Source organism: Saccostrea cucullata, unplaced genomic scaffold, assembly GCF_032062105.1.
Source record: "Saccostrea cucullata isolate Sc308-1 unplaced genomic scaffold, CSIRO_AGI_Scuc_v1 ctg5821, whole genome shotgun sequence".
In the NCBI taxonomy this organism is placed as follows: Eukaryota; Metazoa; Mollusca; class Bivalvia; order Ostreida; family Ostreidae; genus Saccostrea; species Saccostrea cuccullata.
In genome coordinates this window covers 3,079-18,080 of record NW_026929286.1, presented here as the reverse complement: position 1 = coordinate 18,080, position 15,002 = coordinate 3,079, and the positions used below count along the sequence as shown (strand labels likewise).

Here is a 15,002-nt window from a genome sequence, read left to right as displayed (position 1 = left end):
AAATAAAAGAAAACGTCATATTTCTCGTTTATTTTATCATAAAGGTATACTTTTTTCCTTGTTAAATTAAAGAGAGGGGTCAGTTCTTTCAAATAATATAAATTACAACATTTTCACACAAAGACTTTTTAAGATATTACCTGTTATGTATGTCAGAATTGTAAAAAATACGACAAGAAAAACGGGGTGATACTTACATTGTGCTCCTTTATAAATTTTCATGCGAGATGAATTACAATGAATTTGCCTTCATTTTAAAGATACAAGTCATATAAATTAAATACATGTTGATTTCGAATGTGATTTGACATTTTTGGTTCTTTTTAGCGCATATTTGGAGTAGAACAATAATGACTGAAAATAATCTATTTTTAGCATTTAACACTGTATTTGCACGTGCTCCTGTGTAAAAATAAGCATATAAAGGTATTGTTTTTAATACCTAAAAATTAAGATAAAGTGGTCAGAAAAGAAATGTCAAAGTTTTGAAAATTTCACACAAAGACTTTTCGGACATAGGTCCCCCCTTAATTTAAGTTTTACCAACAAAGGTGAATTTGTTATTATTTAGGACATATTTTTAATTTTGTAGTAAACTGAGTGCTTGTAAGTTTTAAAACAATAAATAAATACAAATAAGAAAAAAAAATTAAATTTATTTCCCCAAAGTTTTAAACATTTATTTTCCTCCAGGTATATTTAAAACATCTATATTTTTTCTTGTATTTGGAAATTAATATTTGCCTACCATGCAGTCTCTCATAAATTTTGCTCATTAAGAAGTTCATTCATTTCTCCAAATTAAGCTATCAAAGCTACTTCAAAGATTTTTGATTGTGTCCAAAAAAGACTTAACACAACATAATAAAATGCATGACAGTGAGTTCTGCTATAAAATTATAAATAATTTATTTTTTGTGTATTATACATTTCGTGTCATTCTTTAAAAACAATATGAAAAGAATTAAGCAGAGACACTTGTTTGACAGTTTTTGTAATTAATCTTTGATACATAGTATTATTATACTATGTATCAAATTTTTTATTACAGAAACAATTAAGTTTCTGCAAGTGGAATGAAGACTGAAATAAAACTAAAAAGAAGTAATTAATGAACATCAAATTATTAGGGAATTCTTCATATTGTCATCAACTTCAATGAATGAGTATAGACAGTAGGTTTCAAATCAGGTCATTGGCGAAAATCAGGGCATTCAAAAATCAGGACATTATACCCCGTGTTACCTTTAAAAGCTCATTTGAGCAATTAAAAATCGATATTTTTGAAAATTCTTTTTTTCAAACCTTTATTTATCTTACTGAAAATAAATTAGGTTTGAAAAATGAAACAAATATTACGAAAAATTGCTTTTATTATAGGTTTTCATTTTATCAGGTAATCAGGTCATTATACCCTGAAATCAGGACATTATACCCCTGTCAATTTTCTCTGTCAAACAAAACTTAATAAAAATATTTTATTTTGAAATTTCTTCATGATTCTTATAGAAAATGATGATATTCACAATTTCCATTAAAAATAACATTGTTTATGCACATAAAAACTCTTTATTTCAATATATATGTGTAATCAGGTCAATCAGGGCATTATACTATCAGGGCATTATACCTTTCCGGTTCATACATTACAATTTTAAAAATGGCGACTTCAGTGGAGAGATGGATGTGTGATGAACTATCAAAGCTTGGTTTGCCGGCGTCAGAGGATAATGCCAAGTATGTTGTATGAAAGACGATTTGAAACTGTCAATACTTTAATTTTGATACACTTTAAACTAAAATTATTGCGCGTTACAGCAGGAAATTACACTTTGATACATGTCGTTGTGCAATCTCCAGCTGTTTTCACTTGGCTGAGTCAGCATCTTATTAATAAGAGCTTGACAGTGAAAATCTTTAAATGACATAAAAAAAACTTTTGTTTGTGAATCAAGACCCATTGCTTCAATATGTCAACATAAACATCTTCACAAACTTTTAGGTTCATTGGGTGTATGCGTGCTTGCTCGTTTGGGTGTACTATAGCCTAGTATATGACAGCTGCATGACTATGAGATTACTCTACTGAATTTTTAGATCAAATAAAACAAAAACTTTAATGATTGACTCGGTAATGAATACATTAATTATTCCTTTTATCTTTTTGTTACAAATATATCACGAAGAAAAATAATTGATATAAAATATTCTCAAGGCTCAAGAGGGAAAGATTTTTTTTCATTACTTTCACTTTTGATCTTCAATAGTCGGAAAAGAGTGGGCGTTTATGGTTTACTTAATGTGTTAATTAGCAAGCTGAAAAGAGAAACCAAAGGCAAATAAATATAAATAAAATAAAAGTTTCAAAAGAATTTATGTTATTGTTAACAAACTTGGTGAGTATATTGTAAAGTACTAAAAGGTAAATTTTAATAAACAGTAATCGATACAATATTTTCAATTTGAAAGTGGTTTAAAATTAAAAATTGTTGTAAAGGTAAACAAAATCAAGCAAAGAAAATAACGAATGGAAAAAAAGCAATAAGATATTTAGAGTACTAATTCTTAACTTGCCATAAATTATGATAAATATAATGAATCATGTCTCATATTGTAAATGTGCCATATATAGTAATACTGTTTCAATATTAATTAATAATCTCTATCAGAACTGTATTGAAGCACTATTTAAAAAATATGCACATCCTTTAAAAAATGATAATATTGCCTCTTTAATGATGCTGGCCACTGAAGCAAAGCATATGCAATCTTTGCTCATCCTATGAACCTGGCCCAGGGTCATAAAACTTAAATGAGCTAACTTCTGATATCAGTATCACTTTTCTGCTAAATAAGTATATTCCTTTCATTAAAGTGAGACATTTTAAAGGTGAGCTCGTCAAAGTTTTATAGCCCTTGAGCTTTTGATCTTACCTCTGGAATTTCCAGGAGTCCATGTTTTATGTCCTGTCCACAGATTAGTATTATTGTCATGTTTGTAGATTTGAAAACAAAGCATGAATTAATTGTAAACTTTTACAAAAAAAAAGAATTAAATTGCATTGCAATTACATAATAAAGAGACTTTTCTTTTATGTTTAATTTAATTGAAGTATTTTGAAAAAATACTGAGAAATTTCAAATTTCTTAAAAATCACAAAGAAAATGTGTACCGGGTATATTCATAGAACATTTGCTTGCAGGTATATATTGAGTATTGGAGATGCGACAGAGATTCAGGCGTACATGCTGGAATTGTTAGATGGATCTGATCCCCGGGTCACGACCTTCATCAGTCAATTAATACAGAAATGGAAACCTCAGGAAAAACAGCCAGACAACATTACAGTGAGTACTAGGATTTTTTACTTACAGCACATATACTACTGATATGGCTTAAAAAAATAAGAAATATTGACCAATCATTTATGTTCTTATAGACAATTGTACAAGACATTGGTTTTGTAGATGAGAAATCTGTATTTGTAAGCAAAAAAAAAGGCAGAAAAGAAACAATCTAATTAAAATTAGATGTTAGATCCACTCGTATACTCGCTACACTAGCATCTTACAACATCCCACAGAGGGTCACGTCAGAGGTTAAATTCGGAAGAACTCTAGACTTATTCGCTACAACAATATACGATGATTTTGCAGGAGACAATTTGATTGGTTGATAGAGTTTGAACTCTGATGTGACCCTCTATGGGATGTTCTTAGATGTTAATGTAGGGAGTATACAAAAGGATCTAATATCTAATTTTGATTAGATTGGAAAAGAAAAAACTACCTATATAAAGTACTGTTTTATAAAATGCATTTTGAATATCTATTGCACTTTTTTTCTAGGCAGTTAAACACCTACACATTGTTGGTAAATCTCAGTTTGGGCTATTAAATCAGCATTAAAAGTTGCAAATAACAATGCGAAGACAGATATTCCCTAATTTATTTGCAACATTTTTGTTTGTGTTTTTCAGTACATTTTTGTACTGTCAATACAGTCTTCACTATAACTAATTGGTTTTTATAGAGTTCTACACCAGAAAATGTAAAAGTATTAAAACCATCCATATACAGTAGAAATTAATGTAAAATAATTTTTTCTAGGTTTATCGTAAATCTGATCAAGAGGAAGTGTATATCAGTGGCAAAAAATCAAACAAGTCCTCAAAGAGCAGTCAGTCAACAGGAAAACAGAACGAATCTGCTAAGGCAGAGCAGGTGTGTTTGTGTTTAGATTTATGATACAGCAAAAATTGTCATACTGAATTTTTGCTTTGAGGAAACTGAGGTTTGCATATGGAATAAATAATATAATGATAAAATTGGTCAACATTGTCATCAAAAGATAAAAAAAGTTGGATTTTATGTTGATATAAAGTTTTGCCAAAAATTAAGAATACTGGTACACATGCATGCAGTCTTTGTAATTTTAAAAATGTTTAATATATCCTTAGCCACAGCAGGAGACAAAGAAGACAAAGTTTATTCCATTATTCAGTCAGGAAGGACAAGCTAAGTCTGTGATAAAACTAGCAGGTAGGCATGAGGTTTCCTAGCTTTCAAACTAAACATGAAAAATACCCCAACCCAACTAAATTTTATAAATGTGTTGCAATGTTCTTGTAAAGAGGCATAGTTCATCACAAAATACAGAAAGTTCTTCATGATGTAAACTCGTGCTTCTGTTATGTATAGGACGTCACCCATGTGAATGTCAAGCCACAAAACATAAGCTTATCTCCAACTGTGTCCATTGTGGGCGAATTGTTTGTGAGCAGGAAGGGTCTGGTCCATGTTTATTCTGCGGCAAGCTGGTAAGCAATGGTGGGATGTGGGAACTTTAAAAATTTTATTTGCAAAATTTTCAATGAATTTAAGATTTAAAGAGATCTTATTTGAGCCGTTCCAAGCAAAAACCCCCCTTATGTCAAAAATTTTCGAAAATGACTTTTTTCTTGAAAAATGATGTAGAACCTTAGGTAAATTTAACCTGTAAATATTACAGGTGTATCTTGCTCCGTTACGGATTTACAGGTATTCAAAGTATGCATCGTTTATATGGCTGACGTCATATTTTATAAAATTTTCTCTTGTAGCGACGTCGACGTTATAGCGACGTAATAAAAACATGAATTACTTATACGCAATAACTCGGTACTGTATTGCCGTTCTGACTTAAATATGTGCTTAATTTGTTGTAAAACATTTTTTTTTCTTTTTTATGAAAAAGTTCAGTTCATTCTTTTCTGATATCTATTAAAAATATGTCAATGGAGTTCAAATAGTCTTATGATTCGCTGACTTAGAGAAAATATCACAAATAATTGATGGGTCTTTTATTAAGAAAAATTCACTTTCAATTTTACCGCTTAAGTTCCGCCCAAATCTTTCAAATCCAGCATCAACAAAGAATATTTTAGTTCCCATTAATTCATTTTTTGGATTATTAATGTTACATGTCCAATCTTTGCCTTCAAAACACCGATCAAGAGACAGCATTAAGGGGCAGGGGCTTGCGCTTACACGACGTAAGGATTTTGTAAAGTATGGTATTTCAATGTAAATGATGAGTACCATTTATCCTTTTTTCTAAACTCAACTACAAATGCATTTTCTTTGCTTAATTATGTCCTCATTTGTTAAAGAATGTTAGAAGGAAAGGGGGAGGGGGAGGGGGCTATGAAAGAATAAATATGTAAGTACTAGTATAAAGGCAAATTAGACTAGATATATACATGTTAAATTTGTAATTTATGAATAGTTAAAATGTATACTTTTCAGATTTCAAATTATGAAATAAATGATAAAAACATGACCTGAAAAACTGCAAAAAAGGGTAAGGCATATATATGAATCAGCTTTTTAAAAAAAATGTATATTTTTTACAGTACAATCACGTACATGTAGCCTAATGTAATTAATGTATAGAAGATTGCCAAACAAAATTATGAATGTCGATCCTTTTGTGCTTTACGCATAGATCTATGAAAGTGAAAGTTAGACTTAAAGTTTCTCAATATTTAAGTCAGTTTTATGATCCAATCTGAAGTTAAAAAAACATACGTGTCACAGTTTAAAAAAAAACAACAACAAAACAACAGGTTGTTATGAGGCAAGTTTCACAGGTCAACACTTATATATCATGAAGATCCTCTGAAAATGTACCATTTAGTCAAAAGCAAAAAAAATATATTTTAGAGACAAAGAAAAACGTGTAAGTCAGGGGCCTATTTAGAGCAGCTTTTAAAGTCCTCGTACCATACAGACACAAATGTACAACATTTGATTACGGTCTTCATAGTAAAATAAACACATAAAGAAATTTTATAGAAAAGAGAACATGTTTCACGTGCGAAATCTGCACATTAGACTGCCTTTCGAATAAAATGCTTCTCATATATTACTAATATATATTCTATCCCAGTCTACACAACATTTTACACACATACAAAGAAGTTCCATTGTGTGCAGAAAAGGGAGGAATGCTGGCCATTCTCTGTCACTACATTAACATCAAATATTCGAACATCTGACCATCCTTACCAACTTACAAGGAGTCCACGTGTTCTGAAAGTGTGGGGGGGTGGGGGTGGGGGGTGGGGCGAGTTAAGTAGGTTACTTCGGATGAGTCTGTATCAACAGCGGTCCCGTGTCGCAGTAAGTGCTGGCACGAAAAAGATCCCTCACTGCTCAAAGGCCCTGAGTGTCGGTTATAGGGCAAGTGGTGGCGTCTCCTTTTGAGTTAAAAAATTCTCGAGATGGAAGTTTAACAACATATAAACATTCAACCTGTTTAAATTTAAACATTGAGAAAGGATCATCACCTTAAGTTTGACTGCTAAGGATAAAAGAGGACAAGTTATTTAGAAACCTTTTTTTATACAAGATATTTCTGAAGTTATCTAGAAACCTTTTTTTATACAAGATATATCCGACTTTTGAGTTTGACATCTGTAGCGGACAGTATACTAGTATAGGGAACTTACATGTATACTTCCTTGCTGGTGAGCTAGCTTTTTTAGTGATGCGGTCGAGTCTCTCTCTTAGTCTTTATTTCAGGCAAGTTAAGCAACGGCGAGCCTGTTTAACCCTAGGATGGGTGACCGCTCGAAAACATGGAAAGTAATAAGATATAGGCCTATATCATCACAATGCTAAATGACATGCAAACAATTTAGGAGCTTTTCAGACAAACACAATTATGTATACTTTGCATCATTCATCATTCATTTAATGATTTGTTTGTATCTTTCATTAAGCACTTTAAACCGAGACTCTGTATCATTTATTATTACATACGTTTTGTTTAAGGATAATAAATTGAACAGCAAATTAAAAACTGCATTTTTATACAACGATTTTCATCATTTTATTGTCTCCTGATGGAATCTCAATATATTGACAAAATAAACTTTACTATTATTTCTCTTTTTTTCACATTTGCATCTACAATGTCAAAGAGTTGTCTTGGTCCAGGTCTACTAAAATGATAACGCTTAAATATTTTCCCATGAACATACGTTTAAAAAAAACATGTCAGAACGTTTTCAAATCATTCAACAAAAGTGTTTATAATATGATAAATACTCCTATAGCTCTCTGATTTTCCAAGATATGATCTTCCTGGTGAAAATTACGAACATGCATTTACTTCTTGCTACGTTAGATTAAAAGGTAGATCAGGAAAATCCAAACTGAATAAAATATTTTGGAAATGCATTTTATTTTCACTCGATTTACACTCAGGTGAACAAATATTGTGATTTAATACAATCATGCACATAAAAAAACAGATCTGGGGGGGGGTTGCATTTTTTTTCTGAATGTGAAATAAATAATGCACGTGTGCTTGTCAAATACGGTAACTTCCAAATTTTATAAAAAGATATACATGTATGTATTTATTTCTATATATGCTTTATTACATATATTATTATAATATTTTTTTGGTGGTGGTGGTGGGAGGGGGGGGGGGGTTACAACAGTATTAACAAGTTATCGATCTTTTCAACACACAACAAAAAAGGAGAATGTCGGATGTACGTCTATTCAATTAATGTAGCTTTATTAGCTGAACTAGTGTCACTTTTCTTCTAGGAGGTTCTGAGTCTACAATAAATGAAAAAAAAAAATACCCCGGATTTAGATCTGGCATTGGTGTGGTTTAACAATTCTGTCATTTAGTTTTGATTGGTGTTAATTCCTGTGCAGTTTTCTTGACATATGATTAAATCAAATCAATCTTCGCCAAGACTTCGGATTAAAAAACATTTCAAACTACTCTTCCTTCCTTTTTATAAATATTTTTTACACTCAATATCATCATTGCATGTAATTTTTTTGTCGTTGTTGAATAGAAAGAGTCGTAAATCTGAATTTTAATCAACAGTTGCATGTATTATTTAGTTTAACTGAAAACTTATTATTGTACATGGAACAGAATAAACGTGGAAGTGTTGACAAATTTTATGTATTATTTTAATGTATAATACACATGTAGTTTGACAACAATCAGAGTCAGATATTTTATAAAATAGACAATACACATTTAGTCATGAAAGAAAATATGCAGAAAGCACAGCAGAGAAAATTCTGTGACGTAAAACAAAGCATGTAGTTGGGACGCAGTCAGTGCTCAATAATATTTTGATCAGAGTTTTTGTTGCAAAACAATGACGTGGCTTTTTCTATTGTGACGTAAAATTCTGTCAGATTACATAAGGGGGGTTTTTGCTTGGAACGGCTCGTTTCATGGGAAAAAAGCAAAACATACATTTATATAGCCAAGTTACATTCCAGAAAATCCAATGCTAAATAGTAAATTCCAGGGTTAAATTTATACATGCATACATAGGAAAAATAATGTATTTAGTGTATAGAGAGAAATAGATGTAGAAATTTTGTCAGGTTTGTACAAAAGAAGAACAGGAAGTGTTGGCTCGTGGATCTAAGAAGAGCGAGCAGTTACGAGAGAGACTGATGAAAGACAAGAGCAGGGATGACTATGAAAAAGCCATACAACACAAAAACAAATTACTGGAGTTTGACAAAACAAGGTTTTTCTGTTCAAATTGTAAAATTTTACCATGGAAAGAAGGGAGGGCATAATTGCTTGGCTGCTGTCTGTCGGTCCACTTAGTTTCCGTTCATTTTCTTCACAACCATTGCACATACTGAAATGAAATTTGGTATACAGATATGTCAGATGAATGTCGAGGTCAAATTTTATTTTGGATATGATTGCACCACAGGGGTTCAAAATTTTTTTTGTCATGGTCAAGTCCAGGACTTGAGGAGTAAATTTTAGGCAAGTCCGAGGAAGAAATTTCAGAGTCCATATATACCTATACATAATTAAATTTATGTAACTTATAATTTATTTTCATTTGTTGCATTGAATAAATAAAGACTATATGTATTAATATATGTTTTATTTTTCCTCCATAAACTGTCATATAGTCATACATGAGTATTTCAACACAATACCAGACTGATAGATTACTTGTACATTACAATAACTTTTACAAATACTCACTACTGAATAAACCATCTGTTACAATAAGTAGAAATTAGAATGTGCTGTAAGTCACAGCTAAAACCGAAATTTAACAAACTCATTGCCGTTTGTCATATAAGAGGAAACATGAGGAATTGCGTAAAAGCAAGAGTCTAACCGCAACGGAAAATAAAAAGACGGATTGTATTTTCGAAACGTTCGTAATGTTTTATGGGTATTTTAACGCCCACAAACCCACATTTTTACTTAATACATTTGAGAATTTGCTTTATTTTTAGCTTTACGATCATTTTTTTAACTTATAAAAAAAGATAAACAAGAAACATAGCCAAGTCCCAGGACTTTGGCGAATTCTAAATGCCGAGTCCGGATCCGGATTTTGTTAGTCCGGGACGTCGGGCTTGAGGATTTTTGAACCCCTGCACCATTTTTGACAGAGTTATGCCCTTTGGACTTAGAAAAATTCCTATTATTTGCAGTTTCCGTTCATTTTCTTCGCAGAGGTTGCACATATTGAAATGAAATTTAGTATACTGTTACAGATATATCAGACAAATATCTAGGTCAAGTTTTGTTTTGGGTACAATCGTGCAATTTCTCACAGAGTTATACCCTTTTGGACATAGAAAAATTCCAATTTTGGGGGGGAGGGGTGCATAAGTGTTTTACAAACATCTCTTGTTTTTAATGACTTAATGAGTATAAAGATTTATTTTAAAGATTGGAATACCAGGCACTGCAGTGAGATTTTTTGTTTAAAGACTTTGGTTTACAACAATTTTTTTTATCAAACAGTGTCAGAAGAACACAAGTTATAGACGATGAGTCGGACTATTTCTCGACGGACAATCGCTGGTTGAGTAATGCAGAGAGGTCAAAATTAAAGAAGAGAGAGGAAGAATTAAGGGCCCAGCGACATGCATCATGGAAGGACAGGAAAGTGACGCTAGACTTCGCAGGCCGTCGCGTGATAGAGGAGAACGATTCAGCTGGAATGAATATGTATGACGTCAATGATGATGTCATCCAGGAAATCCACTTCGGTGTGAAAAAGAAAGTTCCTCCACCATCGCAAGAAGATCTTCCCGACCTAGTTAATCCCACCATTAATGTGCCATGTCCTAAGGTAGGTTTAATGTCCCTTTTAACTAGTTGTAGTCCTCCTGATTGATGTATAAGCAGTTGTTAAGTAAGCTCTTATATAGAATTATTTTGGGATAAGGGCTTGAAGGTCTTACCAATATCGTGAAGAAATGAACAAGATTCTGCTCTCACTAAAAAAGATCTTTTTTTGACTATGTTTCTCTCCGAAAGTGTCCAATTTTTTTTTTATAGAATTTACGAAAATTTTCCAGAAAACTTTTGATATTTAGGTGAAAAAAGCACTTGGCCAAGTTCAATGTATCTTAATTTTGATTTGATGTCACTCTGCTTTTCAGTTTATACCAACCAGTTCAGAGGACCACACTGTAGAAAGACCCCACAGAAAGGAGGGGGATTTAAGGAGGGAGGGGCTCAGGCTCCAGGACAGGGAGCTACAGGAGATGTCCGACGAGGGCGTGTGTCTGAGCATGCACCAACCCTGGGCCTCACTGCTGGTCAAGGGCATCAAATGGTAACCACCAGGCTTTATCATTAATATAAGAAATTTCTATAAACAGTTTATTTTTATTATCTTGAACCTTGATGGCTGAAATACCATGGATATGTCAAAGTGATTTTGGGGTCCCAGCCATCTATTTTTTGTTTTGCCCTTGAAATATCAAATTGTAGCACAATGAGAAGTTTTTTTCTCAATTTAGTTTATTCATTTGATGCAATACCCAAGGAAACTGTATGCTACATAATCTTTGTAATGGGAAAAATTACCAGGATAACAAAGTTACTCTATTTGTTTTGTCATTAGCCATGAGGGTAGAACGTGGTACACAGCCCACCGCGGTAGATTGTGGATAGCTGCCACCGCCAAGGCTCCATCACCGCAGGAAGTGGCTGACGTGGAGCAGACCTACAGATACCTGTATAAAGGTGAGTCTTATAGATACCTATATAAAGGTAAGTCTTATAGATACCTATATAAAGGTGAGTCCTATAGATACCTGTATAAAGGTGAGTCTTAGAAATACCTGTATGAAGGTGAGTCTTATAGATACCTGTATAAAGGTGAGTCTTATAAATACCTGTATAAAGGTGAGTCTTAGAAATACCTGTATAAAGGTGAGTCTTAGAAATACCTGTATGAAGGTGAGTCTTATAGATACCTATATAAAGGTGAGTCTTAGAAATACCTGTATGAAGGTGAGTCTTAGAAATACCTGTATGAAGGTGAGTCTTAGAAATACCTGTATAAAGGTGAGTCTTATAGATACCTGTATAAAGGTGTGTCTTGTAAATACCTGTATAAAGGTGAGTCTTATAAATACCTGTATGAAGGTGAGTCTCATAAATACCTGTATAAAGGTGAGTCTTATAAATACCTGTATAAAGGTGAGTCTTATAGATACCTGTATAAAGGTGAGTCTTATAAATACCTGTATAAAGGTGAGTCTTAGAAATACCTGTATGAAGGTGAGTCTTATAAATACCTGTATAAAAGTGAGTCTTAGAAATACCAGTATATTAAAAAGAGAGACATATTTAATACCTGTTCAAAGATGAGTTCTTAAAATACCTGTGTACCTGTTCAAAGATGAGATCTTTAAATACCTGTAAAAAGGTGAGATCTTTAAATACCTGTACAAAACTGAGTTCTTGAAATACTTTGGCAAGATGAACTGTAAAAATACCTATTTTAAAATTAGTATTTCAAAAACCTCAAGAAACTAAAGGTTAGATGTAGAAATAACATTGCAAAGGAAGTACAAGCAATTTTCAACATGACAAATTGTGAATATAAATTATAAATTGCCATCAAAAATAGTTAGTCTGCAGTTACTATATAGAGGTAACAGTTACCACTTCCAATTTGTGTTTATTACTGAACATTCAGTAGAAGTTAGTTTCTACTTGCTAATCAAAAAGTGTCAATAATTGAGTTAATATATGGATTTACAAGAATTTTATTCTAAGGTTCTTTTTATTATTTTATGTGAAAAAAAGAAAAAAGGTGTTTTAAAGCAAAAATTTAAAAACTATGGAGGTAAATTTCAGTAGGAGAAAAATGTTCATTTTTTTTTATAACAGAGAAGAATTGCAGAAGGAGAAACATGTACATTGTGTATAAAATGTGAACTCTTATGTTTCAGATCCCAATCTTCAATGTCCCACACACTACCCTGTGGGTTGTTTATTAGGATGTGTGGATTTAATGGATTGTCTACCACAAGATCAATATAGGGAAAAGGTGAGAACCAATTAGGAATACACCGATTATGTTTCATATGATTGTTTTTTAAAATGTTTATTAATCATGAAGTTAAACTCCAAATTTAGAGTAGCACTGCAATGTTCAATTCTAAATTTTATAAATATTTGGACATTGGTTAGTGCAATAAAATAATTCCTTTAAGTTTGTTAAAGATTGGACATTGGATAGTCCAACAAAAAAAATCCTTAAAGTTTGTTAAAAGATTCAGAGCTTGACAAAGTTTGAGATCTTGATCATTGATATGAAGATATATTTTAATATAAGTGATGTACATGTATATTATGAATTTATGATATCTTGGAAATGGTAGATAAATATTTTTTCACTGTAGTTTCCAGACGGTGAATCAGTATCTCCTTTTGTGTTCATTTGTGAAAACCCTCAAGAACTGGTTGTGAAATTCCCCATCAAAGGAAAGCACAAGATATGTAAGTACTCTCTTATTTTAGTGTTTTAAAGAATGTATTTATACTTAAAGGTACAGTTAAAATCTGTATTCCATAATTCCAGTACAATAAGACTGACCATATTATAAAGGTTGCTTCTAAATAGCTGCAATAATGTAGGCCTCTCCCTGGCCTTTTCTTTTGGGAGGGGGAAGAGAAAATATCAGATAAAAAAATCAGAGAGGGCTACATTATTGCAGCTACTTCTAAAAGCTCTTGAAATTCCTATTATAATAGGAATGTTTTTTTATAGTCTCACTACTTACCATGCTTACAGGAAATGCCAAAAAATTTTGTTCTTAAATAATATTTTTTTGCTTAATTCTCGCATTTTATTCTTTATTAATATTTTTTCCACAGACAAGCTTGAGAACCATATACTACAAGCCGCTAAAAAGGGACTGAGGTGAAAATGGTGGGACCTTAGAAGGATTTCTCTTTTGTATGATTTAACATGGGATTTAAACAATGTGATTTTATTTTTAATGCATGAACAGCCCAGCTCTTAAGAAAAGGTCATCATCGGTGATTGTGCAATGCTTAAAACCAGATGTTCAAATATCTACATGAATGTGTTGAGATCTATCATTTCTTTCAATCATTTCTACATTCGACTTCTGCCAATACTTGTTAAGTGTAGGGAATACAAAATAATGCTTGTTTTGGTTATAATGTTATTAGAAGATGTTATGAAATGTTCATTGAATTGTTTCAAGAGAAAAATAAATTTTTAAATTAATAATGCATTCACTGACTCTGTTAACAGCTTTATCAGATCATTCTGCAGGGGCAGAAAACACGAGTTGGAGAAAACTCCAATCCAGTCATATTAAATTATGGGAGACTCTTTTATCACAACTTTAAATAGCTGCGTAGGTGTAGCTCTACAAAAAAAATATTTTGACTGACCAGAGAGCTACAGTGGCCCCATTGAAAAAAGTGTGCAGTTTATTGATTTACATCTCTATCTTTGTCTGTATCTGTACATGTATGTCATGGTAATCAATTCTGGATTTAATGCGACCGGGTGAGAGGCGATGTTGGTGTTATTGACAGATCCTGTTGAGGGCGGTCTTGAATTCTTGTGCAGACTGTTATTGTCAAGATGGTTCCGTTAAATCACAATGTCATTTACATATTGTCATTAGCTCCAATGTGTACATACCCTCACAGCACATATTGTGATACATCTACATAAGTTGTTGCCAGCTGCAAAATTTTACAGTGCATCTTGTTGCTGGCGACAATATACATCTATTGACTGAGTTCGAGGGCAACATGCGTTTTGTTGGACCCAAGAACCAAACTGTCTGCCTGAGGCCATTAGGCCGAAGGCAGACAGTTTGGTTTGAGAGTCAACAAAACGCATTTTGCCCGAGAACTTAGTCAATAAAAGTTGTATATACCTTTCATTTTATTTTATTTTTGACATACATGTATTTTGTACTGTCTTCCCTGATGTAACCTCAGGTCCGTTACTTTAGAACACCAACGAATGAAAATGAGATTTAGCTCTGCCCATTCTGTGACCTAAGCGGTCCAACATCTCTTTGAGCGGTCCAACATCTCACTCAGTGGTCCAACATCGATTTTTTTTATGCCCGCTCAGCATAACATTTGAAATGTTAGACTTTTTTTGCATAGATTTGTATAGGAACAAATTTTT

The 15,002-nt window shown here is 32.4% G+C and overlaps 1 protein-coding gene across 1 annotated transcript; it reads left to right on the top strand.

The window, feature by feature from the left end:
- The first annotated feature begins 1,660 nt into the window (after nucleotides 1–1,660).
- Nucleotides 1,661–14,017, top strand: LOC134280324 (activating signal cointegrator 1-like). The gene is made up of 12 exons (XM_062762741.1): nucleotides 1,661–1,737; nucleotides 3,204–3,348; nucleotides 4,111–4,224; nucleotides 4,461–4,542; nucleotides 4,702–4,820; nucleotides 8,914–9,062; nucleotides 10,319–10,649; nucleotides 10,963–11,138; nucleotides 11,430–11,551; nucleotides 12,769–12,866; nucleotides 13,222–13,318; nucleotides 13,697–14,017. Exons 1-12 carry the CDS (start codon nucleotides 1,661–1,663, stop codon nucleotides 13,744–13,746), a joined length of 1,560 nt encoding a protein of 519 aa, XP_062618725.1. The 3' UTR covers nucleotides 13,747–14,017.
- The last annotated feature ends 985 nt before the right edge of the window (nucleotides 14,018–15,002 follow it).